Here is a 24,632-nt window from a genome sequence, read left to right as displayed (position 1 = left end):
AAAAAAACTACTTAATACTTGTAATTTTTTTGCAGTTCACATTTGCCAACGGTCTTAAGCGATAAACAGGAAGGAAAATTTGCCCAATTGTCCACACCAGTTCTGTTTTTCCTACCACGTGACCTTATAGCTTCAGCAAACATGAAAATCATCGTCATCGTCTTATTTTAATAGTCATTCTGACGTAAACATCTTGTAAGCTGTTACCACAAACCACTTCCTGCTAGGCAACAAAAGCTTTGTGTACCATGTTTACCATACGCATAGGAATTTGTCGATCATCTAAATTTTCTTCGACGAGCACAAACCTACTCGTATCTTATCTGAAACAGATTGCGCAACGAGAATCTGCCAACTGTGAATAAAAGAAAAAAACGGAAATGCAAAAACATGGTAGTCCATTAGTCATCGTAATAGTTCGTTTTATTTATAGTTACAAGTACAGTCATAGCGAGTGACGCGGAGAAAAAGGGAAAATACCACTAGCAACACAAGTAGACTCAACAAATTTAGCCATAGCAAACGGCTTTCTTCATATAACTCAGCAAAAAGTTTGCAAAATTACACCGAGTTGATTATTAAATAACGTGTTTCTGTGTCTTGCGTATTAACCACTCTTGAGGAGTATTTTGTTACTGTTCTGTATTGAAAGTTAGTCTGGAGCAGTACATTTTCTGTCAGGGTGTCTTGTATCTACAAAATATTGAAGTTGCAATTCAAATGTTACGAAACCCAGGTTCTCGAATTTCGCAACTCGTGATTACAAAAGCAAAACCCAATATCAGTTAATGTTAAAATTTTTTTGCATAAACAGGTCTTAGATATATATATTTTTCTTCGATTTGTTTCCCGGAATTGGAGATTTTGTGTGATCTGTGGCGACGCAGTCCAATTCGATACTGAAAAAACTAATGTTAACAAATAGTCAAAGGAATTGTTATGCAACGGTGAGAACATAGCGGATATACAGTTACAAAAGCCAACTACAGAAAACAGAATATCCAGCCAGATTTCGAACTACTGGAACGAACTGGGCTTTGCAAATTTTTTTTCGTGATCTCAACAGATTGGGATGTAAGTTTTTTAATTGGTCGCAACCGATTGGGAGAAAAACCGTTGAAAAGATTATGATTTCGGAAAGAACACATAATTTTCCTGTAATTTTGTTTTTTAATCAAAAACACTATTTTGATTCTTTAGAATGAGACGTTATCCACAATATAGAAAAGTGAGCGGCGACACTCTTCTTGTCATACTCTGGTCGGAACCAGATCTGTTCCAATTATAAAAATTTTACAAACATTACCATTTGACGGCGATTGAGTTCGTTGCTGATGTATTTTGAGCTTTGTCTCCTAGTAAATGCTATTAACATTTTCTAAATTTTTTTTTAAAAAAACTACTTAATGCTTGTAACTTTTCTGCAGTTCACATTTGCCAACGGTCTTATGAGATAAACAGGAAGGAAACTTTGCCCAATTGTCCACGCCAGTTCTGTTTCTACCGCGTGACCTTATAGCTTCAGCAAACATGAAAATCATCGTCATCGTCTTATTTTAATGACACAACTATTTTTTGAAAGGGCAAAATGTTTAATTATTTTCCTCTCAGAGCATTGCGTTGCAACTCTATTCTAATTTTGTTCAGTATGGTTTGTTCACTATGGAATAAAAATAATTTATGGCAGGATTCTCGCAATCGGATCCTTTTAAAAGTTCATTTTCCGAAAAATTTAAATTATTTTAGCCAAAAAAGTAAAATAAATTCATTGCACTAACCTTAATTAATGAATTCAAAAACAATGTGTCTTGTTGAGCTTTATTTAATGCAAGACCATTGACACCAGTCAATTCTGACGTAAACATCTTGTAAGCTGTTACCCCAAAACACTTCCTGCTAGGTAACAAAAGCTTTGTGTACCATATTTACCATACGTATAGGAATTTGTCGATCATGTAAAATTTTTTCGACGAACACAAACCTACTCGTATCTTATCTGAGACAGATTGCTCAACGAGAATCTGCCAACTATGAATAAAAGAAAAAAACGGAAATGCAAAAACATGGTAGTCCATTAGTCATCGTAATAGTTCGTTTTAATTATTGTTACAAGTACAGTCATAGCAAGTGACGCGGAGAAAAAGGGGAAATACCACTAGCAACACAAATAGACTCAACAAAATTAGCCATAGCAAACGGCTTTCTTCATATAACTCAGCAAAAAGGTTGCAAAATTACACCGACTTGATTATTAAATAACGTGTTTCTGTGTCTTGCGTTTTAACCACTCTTGAGGAGTATTTTGTTACTGTTTTGTATTGAAAGTTAGTCTGGAGCAGTACATTTTCTGTCAGTGTGTCTTGTATCTACAATATATTGAAGTTGCAATTCAAATGTTACGAAACCCAGGTTCTCCAATTTCGCAACTCGTGATTACAAAAGCAAAACCCAACATCAGTTAATGTTAAATTTTTTTGCATAAACAGGTCTTAGATATATATCTTTGTCTTCGATTTGTTTCCCGGAATTGGAGATTTTGTGTGATCTGTGGCCACGCAGTCCAATTCGATACTGAAAAAACTAATGTTAACAAATAGTCAAAGGAATTGCTATGCAACGGTGAGAACATAGCGGATATACAGTTACAAAAGCCAACTACAGAAAACAGAATATCCATCCAGATTTCGAACTACTGGAACGAACTGGGCTTTGCAAATTTTTTTCGTGATCTCAACCGATTGGGATGTAAGTTTTTTATTTGGTCGCAACCGATTGGGAGAAAAGCCGTTGAAAAGATTATGATTTCGGAAAGAACACATAAATTTCCTGTAATTTTGTTTTTTAATCAAAAACACTATTTTGATTCTTTAGAATGAGACGTTCTCCACAATATAGAAAAGTGAGCGGCGACACTCTTCTTGACATACTTTGGTCGGGACCAGACCTGTTCCAATTAAAAAATTTTACAAACATTAATAATTGACGGCGATTGAGTTCGTTGCTGATGTGTTTTGAGCTTTGTCTCCTGGTAAATGCTAATGACCTTTTCTAAATTTTTTTTTTAAAAATTACTTAATACTTTTAATTTTTTTGCAGTTCAAATTTGACAACGGTCTTAAGAGATAATCAGAAAGGAAACTTTGCCCAATTTTTCACGCCAGTTCTGTTTTTCCTACCACGTGACCTTATAGCTTCAGCAAACATGAAAATCATCGTCATCGTCTTATTTTAATGACACAACTATTTTTTGAAAGGGCAAAATGTTTAATTATTTTCCTCTCAGAGCATTGCGTTGCAACTCTATTCTAAGATTGTTCAGTATGGTTTGTTCACTATGGTACAAATAGAATTCATTGCAGGATTCTCGCAATCGGAACCTTTTAAAAGTTCATTTTCCGAAAAATTTAAATTATTTTAGCCAAAAAAATAAAATTAATTCTTTGCACTAACCTTAATTAATGAATTCAAAAACAATGTGTCTTGTTGAGCCTTATTTAATGCAAGACCATTGACACCAGTCATTTCTGACGTAAAAATCTTGTAAGCTGTTACCCCAAAACACTTCCTGCTAGGCAACAAATGCTTTGTTTACCATATTTACCATACGCATAGGAATTTGTCGATCATGTAACATTTTTTCGACGAACATAAACCTACTCGTATCTTATCTGAGACAGATTGCTCAACGAGAATCTGCCAACTGTGAATAATAGAAAAAAAGGGAAATGCAAAAACATGGTAGTCCATTAGTCATCGTAATAGTTCGTTTTATTTATAGTTACAAGTACAGTCATAGTCGAGTGACGCGGAGAAAAAGGGGAAATACCACTAGCAACACAAATAGACTCAACAAAATTAGCCATAGCAAACGGCTTTCTTCATATAACTCAGCCAAAAAGGTTGCAAAATTACACCGACTTGATTATTAAATAACGTGTTTCTGTGTCTTGCGTTTTAACCACTCTTGAGCAGTATTTTGTTACTGTTTTTTATTGAAAGTGAGTCTGGAGCAGTACATTTTCTGTCAGTGTGTCTTGTATCTACAAAATATTGAAGTTGCAATTCAAATGTTACGAAACCCAGGTTCTCGAATTTCTCAACTCGTGATTACAAAAGCAAAACCCAACATCAGTTAATGTTAAAATTTTTTAGCATGAACAGGTCTTAGATATATATCTTTGTCTTCGATTTGTTTCCCGGAATTGGAGATTTTATGTAATCTGTGGCAACGCAATCCAATTCGATACTGAAAAAACTAATGTTAACAAATAGTCAAAGGAATTGTTATGCAACGGTGAGAATCTAGCGGATATACAGTTACAAAAGCCAACTACAGAAAACAGAATATCTAGCCAGATTTCGAACTACTGGAACGAACTGGGCGGTGCAACTTTTTTGTTGTGAACACAACCGATTGGAAGAGCAGCCTCTAAAAATATGTTGTTACGATTTTGGAAAGAACCAAAAAACTTTTTTTTGTTTTTTTTTAATCTAAAATGCAGTGTTAAAAAAACTTTTTTGATTTTTTAGATTTAATTACTTTCTACAATATAGAAAAGTGAGCGGCGACAACCTTCTTGTCACTCTTTGTTGTTAACAACTGTAAGTTTATTACAGTTCACATTTGTTAACGGTCTGAAGAGATAAAAAGAAAGGAAACTTTGTCCAATTGTCCACGCCAGTTTTAATTTTCCTACCACGTGACCTTATAGCTTCAGCAAACATGAAATTCATCGTCATCGTCTCTTTTTAATGACAGAACTATTTTTTGAAAGCGCAATATGTTTAATTACTTTCCTCTCAGAGCTTTGCGTTGCAATTCTATTCTAAGCTCGTTCAGTATGGTTTGTTCAGTATGGTACAAAAAGAAGTTAAGGCACGATTCTATCAATCGAATTTTTCTAAGAACTTCATCTTCAAACCAATTTTAATTATTTGATCCGAAAAACAAAATTCCTTGCTCTAACCTTAATTATTGGATTCAACAACAATGAGTCTTGGTGAGCTTTATTTAATGCAAGACAATTGACACCAGTCAATTCTGACGTAAACATCTTGTAAGCTATAACCCAAAAAAAAACTTCTTGCTTGGCAACATGTCATATTTACCATGCGCAAAAAAATTCGTCGATCATCGAAAACTTCACAAGCTCACTCGTATCTCATCTGAGACAGTTTGCGCAACGAGTAACCGCCAACTGTGAACCATAGAAAAAAACGGAAAAGTAAAAATTGGTAGTCCATTAGTCATCGTAAATGTCCCAGATTTTTTTAGTTACAAGTTTAGTCATAGTCAAGTGATGCGGAGAAAAAAAGGAAATAACACTAGCAACACAAATAGACTCAACAGTATTAGCAATATCAAACCGCTTCCTTTATATAACTCAACAAAAAAGATTGCTAAAATAAACTGATCTGATTACAAAATAACGTGTTTCTGTGTCTTGCGTTTTAACTATTCTTCGGCAGTAATTTGTTACTGTCTTTTATTGAAAGTGAGTCTTGTGCAGTACCTTTTGTGTTACTGTGTCTTGTATTTACAAACCATTGGAGTTGCAATTCAACTGTTACCAACCCCAGGTTCTCGATTTTCTCAACTCGTGAGTACAAAGGCAAAAGACAACATAAGTTAATCTTAAACATTTTTGCATAAACAGGTCTTAGATATATATATATATATATATATATATATATATATATATATATATATATATATATATATCTTTGTCTTCAGTTTGTTCCCGGATTTGGAGATTTTGTGTGATATGTGGCAACTCAGTCCAATTCGATACTGAAAAAACTAATATTAGCAAATAGTCAAACGCATTGTTATGCAACGGTGAGAACATAGCGGGTATACAGTTACAAAAGTTAACTACAGAAAACAGAATATCCAGCAAGATTTCAAACCACTGGAACGAACTGGGCTTTGCAAAGTTTTTTGTGATCTCAACCGATTGGGATATAAGTTTTTTAAGTGGTCACAACCGATTGGGAGAAAAGTCGTTAAAAATATGTTATTAGGATTTCGGAAAGAACACATATTTTTTCTTTATTTTTATTTTTAAATCTAAATCGCAGTATTCCAAAAAACTTTTTTGGTTTTTTAGACTTAATCGCTTCCCACAATATAGAAAAGTGAGCGGCGACACCCTTTTTGTCATACTTTGTTGTTAACACTTGTAAATTTTTTGCAGTTCACATTTGGCTACGGTCGTAAGAGATAAACAGGAAGGAAACTTTGTCCCATTGTCCACGCAAGTGTTGTGTTTCCTATCACGTGACCTTATAGCTTCAGCAAACAGAAAATTTATTGTCATCGACCTATTTTTTGAAATGGAAAAAGAAATATTTTTTTGAAAGGGAATATTGCGTTGCAATACTATTCTAAGTTTGCTCAGTATGGTTTGACATTATATTTTTGATAGTAATTTTCTTGTATTGTCTTATCTGATGTTGTCTTATGTTGCTGAGATATCAGTGATCAGACCTCTCTTTTCGGCTGTCCCAAAATTATTTACTTCTCGACCACAAAACCCTATCTTAAAAAAATTTAAGGCAGGATTCGCACAATCGAATCCTTGTAAGATCTTCGTTTTCCAAAAAATTTAAATTATTTGAGTCGAATTAACAGAAGTCTTTGCACTAACCTTAATTAAAAAGCCATAGTCAATTAATTTTTCAATGTAAAAAAAGATAACTATAATTACCGATTACAATAGTTGAAATGATAAAATAGTAACATTTAGAAACAATTACAAAAGCCCCTTTAGTGTATAAAACTTGTGAATATCAGACCATTGATGGGCTGATTTGAGTCCGTGTACTGATATGTGTTGTTCTATTGGTGTTTTGTTCATTTCTTTGACCAGGCGTATGTGACTAGCTAGTTTGTGGTCCATATGCAGCATCTGTGGGAATTGTTTCCTTTCAACAACTTACGCCCTTCCGGATTTTCTATATTACTGCCTATATGCAACATTATATTTATCACCATTACTTGCTAAAGAGCTAGGAATTAGAGCCGAACGGGCGCAGAGCTGAATATGAAAAAAAAACAGAATCAGAGCCCAAAGCTTAGATTTTATTGGACAAATAATCTGATTGGTTTAAATTAAAGTACAACCAACGTAAGAAATGGCGAATTAGTTAGTTGTCGCAGATATCTATGGTGCACTCCAGCCGGGTTACGCTCCACTCTTTGAACAACCTCCGTTGCCGCAAACCCCATGACGGGGGAGGGATGAGGCTGCGACCCCGGATAGAGCTTCTTTACGCTATTTTATAAGTATTTTTCACTTTTTCACAAAAAACTACCTTTAAAGTAATGAGTTTCCGATCAACCAATCAGAACACGGGAATCATTCGGCTTTAAACCCGGGTTGAATTTTTCCGCACAAAATGACGTAAGAGTGGGGCTGCAATGGGAGGATTTTTTAGGAAAATGCAGCTCAAAACTTTTACATCTTTTTGGGCTGCATTGGGCTTCCAACGGGGGTAAAACGGTGTAAGAGTGAGGGGGTAAAAGACAAATTAACACCCCCCCCCCCCCTCTTACCTCTTTTTGGTCTGCCAAGGGGGGTAAAACGATGTAAGGGTTCGGGGGTAATTTCTTCATTGCCCCCGAACTCTTACATCGTTTTACCCCATTGACAGACCAAAAAGATGTAAGAGTGGGGGGTTAATTTGTCTTTTACTCCCTCACTCTTACACCACTTTACCCCCCTTGGAAGCCCAATGCAGACCAAAAAGACGTAAGAGTTTTGAGCTGCATCTTCCTAAAAAATCCTCCCATTTTAGCCCCACTCTTACATCATTTTACCCCTCTTGGCAGCCCAACTCTTAGCTCATTTTACCCCCCTCTGGACAAATTACCCCCTCACTCTTACACAATTTTACCCCCCCCCCTTGGCATACCAACTCTTGCATCGTTTTACCCCCTCTGAACAATTTACCCCCCTCATTCTTACACTATTTACCCCCATATACGAATTACCCCCTACTCTTACAACAAAATGGGAGGATTTTAGGGAGGACATTTGCCCCGGGAATCTCATTTTACGCTCTGCGCATTCCGTTCTGAGCCCGTTCGGCTCTACCACTTGCCAAATAGCAATTTTAGCTTAAATCTGTCTTTTTAACAGCAATACTTAGAAACAATACTTGGTCACCGTTTTCAGTGCTAAACAAGTTCATCTATCCGAAAATTTTCTTTCGCGAATTTCTTTAATTAAAACCGAAGAGCAATACTTTTATTTTTTTTTCATGGGCAGAGATAAGAGTAAGAGTTAGTCAGCAGTTAGTCTTTAGACCCGCAACTAGTAATCCGAGGGACTTTCAATAAATTATTTGCCAATTTAATTATTATTAGTTTCTTAGCAGATAACCAATGTAATAGCATTAATGTCTAGTTACTGCCTGCCTATCTAATTAGAAAAACGAAAGCTTATTCATCAAGAAAAACTTGAACTTCAACCAGGATAACAAACCAATTCGAAAACTGAAAACCTATCATTAATGTCAAATGGCCCAAATAAACATAGCAGGTGCTTGAAACCTAAACCTTTAAAAATAAACAATAATTCCATCAGAACCCAAAAATTTTGGGATCTTTTCCGCTACCCCCCCCCCCGTTTTATATAGCCAAAATTTAGGCACCCCCAAAAAATTAATGTTTAGCTCTCTTCTTAAAAGGTTATTTATTTTAAATTACGTGCCGGGTACAATACATCACAAACCGCATTTGCAACAATTTTCTTGAAAATAGAGTTTGTAGATCTCAATACAAAGGCCGTAACTCCAAAAATACAGTAAGAACATGTTTTGGGTCGATGTTTACATCATATGCTCTATTAGTATTTTCTAAACGCCTGTTCACACGTATTTATACGTAACTTTTCAATGGCGTACATAGTGCTCAAACATACCAATTGGGGGTGCCTAATTTACTGGGGGGGGAGGAGGGCTAGCGGAAAAGATCCAAATTTTAATGTTAGAAAAATAAAAACATTGTTCATTGAATGTAAACGAAAATTGAAGTAATTTATTCTACACTTAGTTCAGATGCATATATCTAAAACATGGTTTCAAATTTTTAATTTTCGGACAGTTTGGCAGCAACTTATATTAATCAAAGCTGGAACTTTCTGTAAGAATCTATACAAGAATATTATCATTTTGTAAACAAATAGACAGAATCTAGAATGCGTACTGCGACAATTAAAGGAAGCAATGCCACTTTGAGAAACAATTGACAGATCTTTAAAACATTTCGATACAACTTTTGGCGATTTTTTGCGTTGTTTTTGAATGAACATCAGAAAACTTATAAGTTTTTTTCTGCAGTTCGAAAAACAAAAACAAAATTTTACCCAACTATCCAGTTCCGTTATTGTACAGAATCCAAATTATTTTGGGTACCCTTTGTTATTCCAAAAAATAAATCTGTAATTAAACTGAAGAGTCTAAGATAAAAAATTAAATGCAAAAAATTTTTAAAAAGATCAAACAGTGTAGTTTCTCTCTATTCCAAAAACGGAAGTTTTATTTCTCTTGAGAAGTGTTCGAGATTTCACAGGAGACTCGATTGAATAAAAAAAATACACATCAAAACTGTCAACATCGAACTAAAATAAAAATAGAAAGATACAGGTACGGAGTTTTGGATATAATCCTTCCCATCAATTTTAAAAAGTTTAGTTTTTTTTCTGTTTAGTCACAGAATGTAAAATTGGCAAGTTATGTTTTCTTTTAATCAGTTCAATAAAGCTCTTTGATGGCTATTTGAAGGAACAGTTTCGGGCAATACTGATTAACCTTACAATAAAAAAACCGAACAATTCATTTTTATCAAAAACAAAATTTAAAAAAGTATCCTTCTTTTCTAAAAGTTACTTGTAAAATTGTTTTTCTTGGAGTTATTGAAAAGAAGCTCATCAAACGAATAAGGAAGTACACAAAAATAATTTTATAAAATAAACTCATAAAAAAGAATGAGGAAGAAAATCAGAATTGATCTAATTTTTTATCGCGAGCTCTGTCGTTGTTTATATATTCAAAAATTTCAAATGGAAGAACTGTTGTTTCATCCAGAAGCAATCAATTCAAAAACAGTTCTAATCCGATAAAAACCAGTTTATGAGTTTTTTTAATTTACGATTTCAATAAAAAAAAGTTTGTCTGCTTTTTGGGCTTATTGCGAGCAGTATACTCTAGAGAATTTTCCCTATTTCAATTAAATCATTTAAATCTGAGTACACTTGAGGAACAAGGAATTTTTTCCTCCGGAAAAAAAATACAGAGCATTCAACAAGCATATGGAGTTGATTAAAAAAATCAGTATTTTTTCTCAATTTTCTGAAAAGTATTCCTTTCATTTTTTAATGAATTTCATAGTGGCGTTTTCTTTGTTTATAGCTAAAATAATTATTTGTGAAGATGAACATCATACCAATGATTTCTGAATTTCCTTTGTTTGCTGAGAAAAAAAAGAAAATTAGATATTTGTCGGGATAATTTTCGTCACATACTCCAATTAATAATTTAGAATACGCAAAATTGTACGTTATAATGCAGTCAGATCTACTTGAAGTGTTTTCAAAAGATATATAAAATTATTCCCAAATCTACCAAATCAATGCCTTTCATTATTTCCTTTCCAATTTTCCTTTGAAAATTTAAATTGCGTAAAAACGAAGGCGTTTCATAATTCGACAAATCACTTATTCTTTAATTTGTTCTGGTTGCTTTTGTTTTTCTGTAGATTCGAATTGAGCGAAAGAAATTAAAATTTATTAAATTTTGCAAAAATAACACCAAAACGTGTAAAACCTTTGCAATCAGTTATCGAAATCTTTAAATTTGCCCAGATTAAGGAGACCCACATACATGGATCACGAAAACTATCCTTGATAAGTCCACGGAAAATGTAACAGAAAATCAATTAAACCATTCTAAAAAGAATAGGCTAAGCAAGTAGCCAGCCCCAGTGGTTGGGGAATTTCTATCGTTTAAGAGTGTATCAAAGATGAAGCTCTGTCTTGTAATATCTGATAAGATAAAGTTATACCGCATAAGATAAAGTTTTAGTATTAAATCTTATTATTCTCTTATCAGGTATCATGACAAAATGCACCTTCTTACATGTATCAAAATTGAACAGGTACAAAGTAAATTTCGGCTAATCGGGTGCGGGGGGTTACAGGAAGCTTAACAAGATCTTGCAATGTAGTCTCAGCGCTCAAACCGCGACGGAGTGTCAAATTTCATGTAGATTTCAGAAAACGTAATCCGATATCTTATGACTATTTGGGTACAATTTGTAATTATAGGTTACGAGACTCCAATGAAATCATTGCGGAAATCTGATATTCATCGAGAACCATGAAGTCAGAATTTCGCCGTTACTTTAGCAGGAATCACATAACCTTGCTTGAAACACGAACTTGCAAATTTGAGATCTAACACAGTTTATATGAAACTCTGGTATCGTAGGATCCGTTTTGAAATTTGCACGTGCGTGTTTTAATGTGGTTTTTGTAGTTTTTCAGACAATTGATCTTTCAAAGTCTCAAGTCGCCCACGCCTCATGCTACGTAGATGCCTCAAATTCAGTGTTGTGACGGTTACGGGAAATAACCTTGGAAAAACCACAGCAATAAACCCGCACAGAAATAAACCCCCACTTGACTATTAAAGAACTGCGTATTTAGGGCATTTGGTCATGCCTCGCTAGCCATGATCATGCGTTAGCGGCCCCTGGGACTTGATACGAAACCACCACAACCGAACAATTTATCATGACCGAAATTCAATTTTCAAATGTTTTTTTTTCTCTGGGGGTTTTTTCGTTGGGGTTTATTTCCTAGACCTATGCTGTTAACCATAAAGCCAACAACAAACGTCAATTATTAACTACTACTTACGAGTGTGGTATGGTAGTACTCCCAATTTGAATTTTGAGAAATTTTTTTGAATTAATCTTACTACTGATAAGGAAACAGTTGCCACCTTTGTTTTGTTTCTCTGTGTATACGCAATACACGAGCCAATATGTGCGTCTTCAATTACGTAATGACAAAACATGTCTTTGTTTTTGTGAATCTCTTTCGGATCGAGCCCGATGCAAGTGTGAATGCAATCCACAGCTATATCTTTGGCAACGTTCATCGTGAACAAGTAAAGGTGACCCCAACAGTAAAATGGGTAAGAATTGAAGGGGAATTGTTCAAATGATATCCCAATTTTGTGTTCCCCCACTCTGAATACTTTGTCCTTTGCCATACACTTTGACCCTGAATAAAATCGGGGCTCAAGATTGTTCACGTGTTCATTTCCAATGAGACTTCTCTCTAATAATAATCGGAATCATTATTTCGTAACAGGAATGAAAAACAACTGATCACTATTTATCATTGAGGAAAAACTAAGTCTTAAGGTACGGCAGGAACTGCTGGAAATCATGCTTAACACGTACTTTATAAATTGTGCCACATCTGAAAAAGGAGTGAAACTTGCCAGTGGACTGAAACTTGAAACTCATCTGAAACTCGCCAGTGACTTAAAGTTTTTCTCTGTAGTTTTTGCTCATAAACTAACAAGTCAACACCTTAATTTCTTCTCGCCTAAGCTGTCTAAAGACATGAAAGGTACTTTCGAGATGAACATCTCCAATCGAATTTTATCAACGATATACTTAACAATCACACAATAACTTAATGACTACAAAAATAACACACTAAACCCACAGAACCCTTGCAATTAATGTTTCAAGAGGGTAAAAATCAAACCTTAAATCTAATGTCTTGTAGAAACAAGCAAAACCCCAATCTGTAAAACAATGAATTTATGAAGAGAACAACAGTTGCAGAGATTTTCTAAGACCAATATCTAAAATTTCAAGTAAACCGGCAAATTTTCGACCTTTCTACCACATGATCAATTGAATATCTTAATATCCCAAGAATTGAGCTCGCTCAGAAAGTGTTTGATAGCTCAGGTTTTTCCAGATTAAACGCCTGTCATTGGTTTGATGCGATTGATAAGGTTTGGGTCGCGTAGTTCTAAAATTTGCGATGACACTTTGGAACTGGACAAAATCATTTCTCCTTAAATCATTCCAATGGGGGAAATGAAGCTTCTATTTTACTGCGGACTTGTTGCAATCGATAAACAACAAAGAAAGAGAACACATTAAGTTGCTGCAACAATTATTGCACTGTTATAGGAGTGGTTGACCTGATTGGCTTCAACTTAGATCACGTTGTTGGATCTGTGTGATTGTTTTAAGTTCTCCTCAGACGAAGGGATCAAATGATATTTTCACCTCCTTATAGAATTATTCAAAGAAAAATGATAATCAAATTGATAAGGGTTGTCAAAAAACGATCTCATAAATTCTATATCCATTCCTTCAACGCAGATAAAAGGACTGCAGTTGCACCTTCGGCAAAATGTCAGTCGCCGGGAACTTCAGTGTTCCGTTCCTACCACTTTTTAAGAGACGAAGTCTAAACTAATAGTAGCCAACTAAGGTCGACGCTGAGCTAATCAAAGAAGATTTAAACACCTTGATCCTTCTCTTGTTTACACAACAATTGTGCTCTACTCCGTTCAATAAAACTGCTACATAATCCTGATGCAGCAACCCATGCCATGTGTACTCTATGTGTAGAGAACACGTTTCTATTAATGTAAATTCAGTAAGATGAGTTATGTTTAGTCTCTTTTATCAGAGAGTTACTGTTTTACACGCGTTATTTGGACGAAGTCAAGTTCCCCCTTTTTTGGCGGGAAGAGTTTCAACTTTTCTAATATTGGCTCTGGGCATCTTGAAGTGATGCATCATCAACAGGCTTCGGGGAGAGGAAACCCATAACCTAAACCAAAGAAGAGGCGAATGATGTAACCAATAGACCAGAGGGTAGCTCGCGTTGCCTAGATTTCCGTTCTGAAAAAAAGTAAGCAAAAAACGGCTAATCAATCAAAACACGAGTGAGATCGGCAACGTGGCGGACGTCCGTACCGTAAGCCGTTTTAACCTTGACAACGCGTACAGATCCAATTTTTCCAGGCAACGTTTCCACAATTTGTCCCAGAGGCCATATCTCACGCGGAGTGAGGTCTTTGAGTATCCACACCGGTTCATTGACTTTCAACGAATCACTCTGTTCGGACCATTTGCTTCGCTTAGTTAATATGGGAAGCTACTCTTTGACTAGGCGTCTCCAGACGTGGTTTATAAGCTGCTGTAGGTTTTTTCGCGACTTGGATGATGCTGGCATGGTTGTAAGGTCTCTGCACCAGAAAATCATTTGGGGCGAAGGGTTCTTCATTGTCCGGTACGTCGGCCACATGTAAAAGGGGTCGAGTGTTCAACATGTTTTAGGTCTCAACCATGATGGTATGGAAGACACCTGATGTAAGCCTCTTGCTACCTAGAATGATTAAATTGATCCGTTTAGCATTTTGGATCAAACGTTCCGACGCACCACCAAATGTGGTCCGTATGGTGGGCTAGATTTCCAAACTGTGTTCTTAATAAGAAGTTCAGAGAAATGCGTTGATTGTCGATACTACGGACGCATGGCTTCAATTCTTCGTTTGCTCCAACAAATATTTTGCCGTTGTCACTCAGAATAAGTTTTGGTTGACATCCTCGAGAAACAAAACGTCGGAGGGCGTTGAGAAAAGTGACCTTGTTCAAATCAGGGCATGACTCAAGAAGTGTGGCGCGTGTGACCATGCATGTGAAAATGAGGCCGTAGTACTTGGTGAGTTTGTCTTTGGTGTCTTCGATATGGAAAAGCCCGAAAAAATCAATTCCTGTATTAGTGAATGGGAATTGCGAGAAAGTATCAGGAAACCTGCAAACTGGTAGTGGAGCCATTGACGGCTGGATTTTTTGGGCAACAAAATGGCGGCACAAAAGACATCGAAACCTGTTGCTTAACAAAGTTTTCCTGAGGCCGATAACAATGTTTTGCTGTTGGACAAAAGCTCTGACGTCTTCGGTACCTTGGTGTATACGAACGTGATGCGCATGCTCAAGATACAGGCGTATTTTTGAGTCTTTGGCATGAAGAATTAATGGTAATTTAGCTAATTGTAACTCTTCAGGAGCAAATTGTAGTCGGCCTTGTGATCTAAGTAGTCCGTTTTTGTCTAAGTACGGATTTAGGGATCGGATCTTGCAATTAGAGTCTAGTTTACGTCCTCTTTTTAGCGAGTGAATAGCTGAATGGAAAAATTTTTCCTGTGAAATTTGAATTAAGTGACTGTGTGCTTGATTGATCTCGTCTGCAGTGTACTGCTCTTTGTTATTTTTTTCTTTTTTTATTTCTGAAGAGAAGGTTGTAAATAGTTGCGAATGTTAACAGCAGATTTGTCCAAGATCGAAAACGTGTTGGGTCAATGACTGGTTCGTTTGGTTTTTATGTACTCGTTGTGTGAACAAAAACTATTTTTTTGTGAGCTGCGTTCCAGTCGGAGAAATGTTTTTTTAGGAAACCAGGAGCTTGTAATCATTTAAAACATAATTCTTCTTGTTCTAGGCCACGTGTTCCATTGTCTGCAGAGTTTTAATTTGATGGTATATAATACCATTGACTGGATTTTAAAGATTCGTGTATTTCTCGGATTCGGTTGGCGACAAAAAGTTTCTGTTTCTTCGTAGAAGCAATGCAATCAAAAATAACTCGACTGTCTGTCCAAAAGTGTGTATCGTGTATCTTGAGTGTTGTCTTTCTTTGAACTGTTTTGTGTAGTCGTATCCCAATTATTGCAGCCCCAAACTCAAGTTTTGGAACGCTTAACGCTTTTAAAGGAGTTACTTTGCATTTTTTGATTATGAAGCTGGTTTCTGTTTGTTTGGTGTTATTGTCATAATTCCGAAGATAAATTATTGCTGCCATAGCAAAAGTATACGCATCAACAAAGACGTGCAATTGACGTTCAATTTCTTGTGAAGTTGCAGGAAATTTGAATGCTCGCGATTTGTCAATTGGGGTGATCTGAAATAACCGTTTAGTATTTTTTGCAGTGGTTTACGTAGTTTCTTAAGTAGTGGTGTGTCCCATTTTAAACCCAGTTGACAAATTTGTGCATTACAACCCTGAAACCTAAAGTCACTGGTGACGCAATACCGATTGGGTCGAAAATCGACGCAACAAAACAAAAAAGTTTTCTTTGGGTATACATTGCTGCATTCTTTGGAAATTCTTCCCATTGTTTTATGAAAAATTTTTCATCAACGAAATTCCGTTTTTGTCCTAATACGCGAGTGAAATCTTTTGACTCGTCTTAGTCTTCACATGCAATTCGTTCCAGCGCTTCAGGAAAGTTTGATAAGAACTTGGTTATTTTGAAACTTCCTCGATGGAGGCATTCTTTGATTTGCATTACAGTGTCTTTCGCTTCAATGACTGTCCTCGATACTTTGAATCGGAATTTACCACCCGTCGATTTGTCCCTGTTTGTTTGGATTTTGAACAGGATGATGGGGCTGGTACCAATTTTTTCAATTCAGGTTCCGTCATTTTGACTGGTTTTATGTAATTTTTGATTAAGTCTGTTGAAAGCGTTTGATCGTATTTTTCTTTCAGCGTGGGATTATTACCTTATCTTTTCTCCTAGCACCGCAGCTGGTTAAGAGCACAGTATTAATTGTTCTCCAAAATGCAGGGCGTTTTCCAGGGAAAACCAATTTCATACTTCACAGAGGTATGTCGGACAGTTTTCCGAAGAACTTTTAAGGCATGGCATCATTGTCTTCATCTGAAAGAACAGAACTGCTTTCTTGTGTTCCTTCACTTTCAATTTTCAAGAAATGCTCAAATAATTCGCTTAATTGTGGCTCTTCCGTCTGCTCTCTTGAAACATGATAAATAAATTGTTTGGTTGTTGTTGAATGATGGTTAAATTTAGATTCTGAAGAATTGAGAGAAGTTTCTTACTCCCCAGCTAATGTCCATCCGCGTTTTGTTTTCACACCAAACGGTTGATTTATATTTCCGGGTATTACTTCGATTGGAAAAGTGTAAGCAAAGGTGTTTACACCAAGAGGGCTCCAACAATCTGTGGGAAATGGCTGTGGCGGAGATTATTAAATTTGTCACATATTTGATTCAACTCAATTATGTTGGCTGGTGTGACGTTCATTGCTGGCGTGCTGTATGCACGAGATATCTCAAAGTTTTGTCTCAATGATTCACATGAAGTGGTAACGACTGGCGCTGTTATTTTTGAGAGTCGCATTTCGTTCTGGGCGTTCACGTATTGGAGTGTAGTTGATTTTTGCGCTTCGCAAGGAAGTGCTAGAAAATATGTTATGGTGTCAAGCAAGAATGTGAACTGGCTGCCGAGATCTATGAGTGCGTACGCATCAAAGGCTTTGTTGCCACTGACAAACGACACCGACATCAGCTGTAGTTGTTCAAGCCAGTCTCTCGAAGTAGACTAATTTTTATTTACGCAGAAGCTTTGGTTATTTGAGAATCGAGGTTACTTCTCTGAGTATTTGGCTCTTTCGTTTTACCAAAAGTTTGTCAATAGCGAAAGTGTTGTTGTTGGTTTTGGCTTGGTGACACTTCATTTGATGAATGCTGTGTAAGAATAAATGGAGCAAATTTTGTTGAGAGTGCTGCTTGCGGTCGTTTCACTTGTTTTGAAGGATCGTGTAGAGTAGAAAGATATCGGCCGTTGCAGGAATGGCAGTTCTTTTGTGAAGAACAATTTTCTCTGAGGTGATTATTGCTGAAACAGATTGTGCACAATTTGTTTTTGATAACAATTTTATATTGATCTTGTGGTGATTGCTTTTGGTAGTCGGGACAAGTTGCCAAAAAACGGTTATTATTGCAATGAGGGCAATGTCGGTTGTTTTGCTGTTTTCCGTTAGTTTTTGTGTTGTTTGAGATAGTTACTGAGGATGAAAACTCCCTAGTAGAAGTGGTTATTTGTGGTTTAATTGCAGATTTCAAAACAGCGTTAGAATTGTCATTGCCGAATAGGCTTTGATTATTCATTTGTGATGTCGGTTTATAGTGAACCATCGAAACACTTAAATCTTTGACGTTGTCTATGTTGTTTCGTTGTTTTATAAATGACGTAAAGGCTTGCTCGCGATTGATGGTATCGTAAATTTGAGCAAGAACTTCTTAAAACTGTTAGAAGGAACGGAGTGATGCTGGTTCAGTTGTTGCTGTGAGCCTATGTTCAGTCCATTTCAACAAAATATTATAAGACACTTTTTCTTTCGCTTTTTTGAGCAATGTGGAACTCTGAAGGTCTGCCTGGAAGCCAAGGTATTCAAATGTTTGAACTAAGCTCTTTAGAAAATGTGAGAATGCGACAAATGATTTTTCATTATTTGAATCAGTGGCGTGCCACGACTCGAGTTGATTTATAAAGGTGCTTACTACAACACTTAGGTCTTCAAAATGGTTCATCTGTTCATTTTGAGCTGTTTCATAATACGTTGGGTTACAGGAGTACGACTCAATGATTTGTTTTTCATTTCCAGAGATTGAGTTTTGAAGATATGTGATCCGGTGTGTATCAGTTATACCAGTATTTTTATGAACCATAGAAAGAAATTTTTAATCCATTTATGGTATCGCAGAGGGTTGCCATTGAAGTGCGGCAGTGACTGTGGTGGTAGTTTTATTGCTTGCTTATTACTTACAGCGTTGTTGGCAATGTAATTTTTGCATAGGTCTTCTGGAACTGGTGGTGGAAAACATTGCGCCAGTTGAGCAAAACGAGAACAATTTGAGTTGCTGATATCATTAAACATTGCAACTAATGGACCAAATAATTGAGAAATTTCGTTTGGGTAGTTTTTGCTGTTGTTATAAAATGTTGTGGCAGGGGGTCTGTGGTTCAGTTGTAAATGATCAGCTGACTACTTTTTGGACTGATTTTGGTAGGCCTAGCAACCAGTTCACCGATGTGGAATTGAAATCATTAACTGTTTTTGTCCTGTACGGTTGTACAAAATTACTTGGTTCCATATTATTCTCAATTTCTTTACAAACTAAGTGGTTACTGAGGTGCTGTTGATGGTGAAAATGCTGCCATTACTGTGAACTACCATCTATCTGATTTTCTGTAGTGTGCGCAATATTCTCCATAGCGATCGAGTTGACGATGTTGAAAGGCTGGTTTAACAGCTCTCCATTTGCAACATATATGTTTATTCCCATTTCGTTTGACGTCATTGCGAGTTGTGAAGCACCAGAGTTTTTTGAGTATTCATTTGAGAATTGGAAACCGGTTCTTTACTTGTGAAGCAATCGCAGTTTCTGCTATAGTACAAGGAGGAAACTGATAACTGCAAATCTTTTCTGTACTCACTGCGGTTTGCTGTACATTTTCTGTTTGAATTTGACACGTTTGCTCTTTGAGATTTCGTACATTGATGTCAAGTCCTCCAGAGTCAACTCGCGGTTCCTGAATTTTTGTTTTTGGTCTGACAACTGCTTGCATTGTTTGTTTGCCATTTTATTATCTCTTGTAGTGGGCAGATTTTGCACTTCTCATTGGTTCTGTGCAGTAGAACTTTCTAAAGCGATCTGTGTTTCACGGTTTTTCAAAAGTAGTGGATCGTTTTGTTGAGCCGCATTTACTAAAAAGCATCCTGGGGTTGTTCAAATGGCCGTGTTACCTGTTGAAGGGCACTAGAGGAGATAGTTGTAAAAGTTGGCATGTTATCAATATTGTTAGGTACAGGAAATTGATTGTAAGTGTTGTTCTGAATACTAATTCTATTGGCAAATTCATACGTCTGCAGGTACGTATCCTCAGCGGGTGTTTTCTGTTGTTGAGTTATGCTAAACTCAACGCTGTTTTTACTGTATCCTGATTTATTTTCAGCTTTATGTTTAGTATTTTGAATGTTGGTGTTATGTTGTTTGGTGTCAAAAGTTGTGCTTGTGGCTGCTGACGGTTGAATTTTTGGCGAATCATTCAATTTTTTGTTGGAGGTTACATTAACCTCAAACGAAACATCTATTGGTTGCTTTGTTTGAAGTAATGTGATGTCTCCTGCTGCGTCGGAATTCAGTCAATCAGTTTGAATTGTATCAAAAGCAAACGGATTTGTGGATATATCCAGTTGTTGATTCGCTTTGGGCTATTTTGCTGAGAAGGTTTGACTAGTTTTTAGAAATTTTGATAACAGTGGTTGTGTATTGCTGTTCGTTGGCAAAAAGAGAGAAGGTTTCATCCTGAGAGGTATTGGTGGTGGTTGAAGTAGAGCTTTAACCTCAATATTGTTGTTCTGAAGCACCTGTGTTGACTTCTCGTTTCTTGTTGGCGATGATCTGTTGAATTCAAGAAGACGTGAGCTGCACTTTGAACTGACGCTAATGTCATCTCGTAATCGTGTGGAGGACTGGCTGAGTTGTCCATCGTTATTCAGCTATTGACTTAATGTTCGAAAATCTGTAATTTCGAGAGAAGTATTGATTTTCTTTCTTTTGTTGATGAAACTGTGCTTGGATGAGGGTTTTCGGGAAAAAATTTTTCGGAGGTTTTCCTCATTTTGTCCTTTGCTTATTTGATATTGTTGATTAGAAGAGTCAGTGTTCTAAAACTTTTTCTCTGTGAAATTGCAGTTTGCAGAAGATCGAGATGATTCTTGAAATTCAAGTCTGACATCCTGAAAATTTTTAGTTCGAATTGGCAGCTCTGCGTGTTTTTCTTCGTCATCTTGTTGTTTTGATCTCTTTGTCTTTTACGAGTTCTTTCTTAATAAGAGATAGGTAAAAAAAGGCTTGAAGATTTCTTAGTGGCGCAATTTTTATGGGTTAAGGGGGTGGAGATGCCCAACACCAATTCAAAAATTAGACCTAATAATGTGTTTTGGTTTGATAATTTTACCCGAAGCAAATTTCTCCATAACAGTTACACTATATTATTGAAGCCAAATCTAGCTTTAAGACTTTTTAGTTGACAAAAAGGAAGACTCTCGAACGTTTGAACGTTAACCGTTTTTTTCTCAACAGACTCAAGTAATTGCTAGTTTTGTTTATGAGGTTTTGACCAATAAACTTAGGAAGGCTAAATAATTCTTATATTAGACCGAAGACTTTTGCTTTTGTTAGTCGCTCACAATTAAATTCTAGATGTTTTTTATACTTCAAGTGAACGATACCCTAACCAATTGTGTTTGAGGCAAGGAATAGAAAAAAAAGCTTCACTAAATTCGTAATTATAAAAAAGGCGATGCGTTCAGGCAACACGAGCTACTGAACACAAAATAGGTAGCTTGCAAAGAAACTTTTTTGTAGTTAAATCTCTTCTGTCGAACAGTTTTTTTTCTATTTTTTCTGTTTTGAGCACCAAACTGAAAAATCCTTTATGTGTAGGTAGCATATGAAACTAGTCTTTAATTATCAATCCTCGTCATCCTTTAAGGTGACGTCTGAAACCTTTTTTTTTCTACTGTGACAGTTGGCGACTACTGTGCCCCTTGGAAAAACTTCCTTCATCTAATTGGTAACGTCTGTAACCAGGGAGAAAGGGACTTCAACTGTAACTGCTGAGACCGAGGACAAATTAAAAGAAAAATTTGAGCTTTGTAGAAGCTATGTTGCCATAAGTTTTGATCAAGATTTTGCTATCTGAGTTGGAAAATTGCAAGAAGCGTACAAAATGATCATACCTATCAGCTTATTTTTTGATCAATTGTTTTCAAATTTTCTGGCTCATATAGCTTTCACTTTTCAATGAATAGGCAAAAGCAGCAAAAAACTTTTTTTTGTTCTGCTTATTGAAATTATTAGAGCTGTTTTAAACTAGCAAAGAGCTTTTCTTTCCAATAAAAGTGCAGCTATTCATCTAAAAACAAAAAGCGAAGTTGTAGGGACATCTGAGAAAGATTCCAACAAACTTTAATATCTGATTCTGAAAAGGTACAACTTTTCTATCAAAATCTCTTTGCAGCTTTTTTGTTAGCAAGCCTGTCCTTTTCTAAAAAGATAAAACGAAAATCGTTTTTTGTTTTGATGCGCCTGAGTTTTAACTGTTATCAACTCTTTTTTATCGAACAGTTGCAAAACAATCAGTCACTTTTTGTCCAAAAGTTTGAAATATTGCCAAAACTTTCAGAAAACTAAAAGTTGCTTCTTTGCTCAAGCTATGCTGAAAAAAATCGGGTTTTTGAATCAATGCTTTTTAAAGGGGAACGGGACTTCTTAGGTAACGTCTGAGACCTACGGCGATCATCTGCGGAAACGTCTGAAACCAAAAACAAATGTCATGGCCTTCTTCAGGTGACTACTGCAACCTATTTTTTCCAACAAAAAATGTCACAGTTCAGATTTAGAGTTTTTTGGTATAGTAAAAAGAATGGGTGTCGTCAAAGAACACCCATTGTCATAGAATACCCATTTTCATAGAATATCCATTGTCATAAAACACCGACAAGATAAAAATCCAGTAACTGTGTAAATTAGAATTCCACCATCAAACTGTCATCAATAACCTCTATAATTTATGTCTAATAGAGCGGGCGGAAAAAAGGGGGCGCTTCTGGGCAGAAAAAAATATGTTTATCAGAAGGATTGCGAAAAAAATTCGCACAGAAAATCACTAAAAAACTATGTACTCTATGTGTAGAGAAGACGTTTCTAGTAATGTAAATTCAGTAAGATGATTTATGTTCAGTCTCTTTTATCGGAGAGTTACTATTTTACAGGTGTTATTTGGACGAAGTCAAGTTCCCACTTTTTTGGCGGGAAGAGTTTCAATTTTTCTATTATTGGCTTTGGCTATCTTGAATTGATGCATCATCAACACCATGTTTTAAAACTCAGAAGACCGGCTGGAACATGTGCAAAAAAACAAAGTATGGATACTAAATCATCGAAAACTATACTAACTTTTCAAGGCGGAAATGATCAACAAAGCAAAATTATTCGAAAAAACTAGTATTTGAAGACCCGATCGTGTGGGTGGAAAACAAAAGTCTTCTGAGAATCCTGTTTTTTTGGATTTTAAAAACAGTTTTGGTTTAAGACTCAGTTGTTTGAGTCAGATTTCAACCAATTTGAAAGAACAAAAAGTGGGAATATCTAAGCAACAACTTTAAATGGAACTCAGGCACCGTAATTGTAAATATGTTACGATGATTATGTTGTATCCATGGTTATACAACAAAAACAAAATCATTCACAACGCAATAAAAAAAACCCCTAAAATGGATGCATCAAATATTTTGGCCGTAGTAGCATGTTATTTTTTTAGTTTTACGGCTTTGCTAGCATTGTTTGTCTTTTTCTTTTAGTATTTTTATCTCTTGTTTAATGCAAATTGAGTGTAAACCCAAATCTCAGCCAGCTGCTAGCCTCTAATTTCGTAGGAAACAAATATGTTATATTAATTTCTGAGCAGACAATTTCCTAATATATTTTCCATAATTCAATAACCATCCTGTTACGAAATAAATCCTCACTTGACAAATCGGTCAACACTTGTTCAACTTTTCGGGGTAGCAAATAAACATCATCGTCTGTTTTGAGAACGTATTCTGCATTTGGACAGAAACAAGTGGCAACTTTGATTCCGATGAGAGTTTTCAGCGTCAGATTCAAGTAAGTGTCGTTAATATTGGCAATTATTATATCACCAAAGTAACTGCTTTCGTTTTTCAAAAGTAGCCAATCAGAATCGTTGACTGGGGGACCCAATACAAAGAATAACGTCCAATTGCCTGAATAATTCGAAGCACGTGCAGTGAAATTGGCATAAGTTGATCGGACCGATTGACGACTTTCGTAGTTTTTGGATCCACTAAAATCAAGGGACCTGTTTTGTTTTATATATTATTTGACATCTTTTCTGCATCTATGCGGTCATTTTATGATACAACTATAATTAAGAGCTGAATACGGCACCAAATTTGCACCCCCAAATTAGTTAATTAATTAATTGAGCTCAAAATGTAAAAAATGGGGACATCAAATAAGCTCATTTTGCAAATCAAATCTTTTCCGTCCCCCCCCCCCCCCCCAGCTTAGTGAGTTCATGTTATTTGGACCCCCAGACGCACGTGCCATGTTTTTACACAATGATTTACCATGTAATGACAGGTGCTCTGTAAATGGGGGAGCATAACGTACTGGGGGGGGGGGACAAACAGAAAAGATCCTGCAAATCTGCTCATTAAAATCATTAAAATGAAATTTTATTTTTCTCCAATTTTATTTTTAAATCTTAATTTTAAGTTACGACTTCGCAGATTTGCTACCGTTATCAAAGCAGGACTAATAAAAAATTCAGAAGAAGCGATCAAATTTTGATGTAGGATTTGGTTGGTAACAGATTTTTCAGGGAAAATTCAGCACTTTGATCTAATTTTTCCATAAGTCCTACACATTGAAAATTAATATAAATCATACTTCATAAAAGAAATGATGCTTTCTATACCTTGATCACTTAATTCATTCAGTCATTTATTCTGGATTTTATAATGGAAAAACAGATCCCTGAGAGCAAAAACGACGCGTAGATGTTCGGAGTTTGGATCACAAAAGCGGAAGTCATTTGTGAAGGACGGGATAATGCCAGATCCTTGGTCAACAAAAAGTTCCAGACAAAACCGAAATATGAAGTCTTAAGAACTTGCAGCG

At 36.0% G+C, this 24,632-nt stretch overlaps 2 protein-coding genes across 8 annotated transcripts in view; both read right to left on the bottom strand.

The window, feature by feature from the left end:
- Positions 1-24,632, bottom strand: part of LOC142353564 (transmembrane protease serine 12-like) — a 298,269-nt gene that overhangs the window by 221,413 nt on the left and 52,224 nt on the right. The window lies entirely within an intron of this gene.
- On the bottom strand, positions 6,669-23,797 carry LOC142353131 (uncharacterized). The gene is made up of 3 exons (XM_075405341.1): positions 23,456-23,797; positions 12,010-12,350; positions 6,669-6,911 (listed from the first exon to the last, which is right to left on the bottom strand). Exons 2-3 carry the CDS (start codon positions 12,280-12,282, stop codon positions 6,756-6,758), a joined length of 429 nt encoding a protein of 142 aa, XP_075261456.1. The 5' UTR covers positions 12,283-12,350; positions 23,456-23,797; the 3' UTR covers positions 6,669-6,755.

The sequence above is a fragment of the Convolutriloba macropyga genome, chromosome 14 (genome assembly GCF_964194025.1).
Source record: "Convolutriloba macropyga chromosome 14, txConMacr16.3, whole genome shotgun sequence".
Lineage (NCBI taxonomy): Eukaryota > Metazoa > Xenacoelomorpha > Acoela > Convolutidae > Convolutriloba > Convolutriloba macropyga.
The sequence above is the reverse complement of the archived record's forward strand: the minus strand, read 5'-3'. Positions and strand labels throughout refer to the sequence as shown.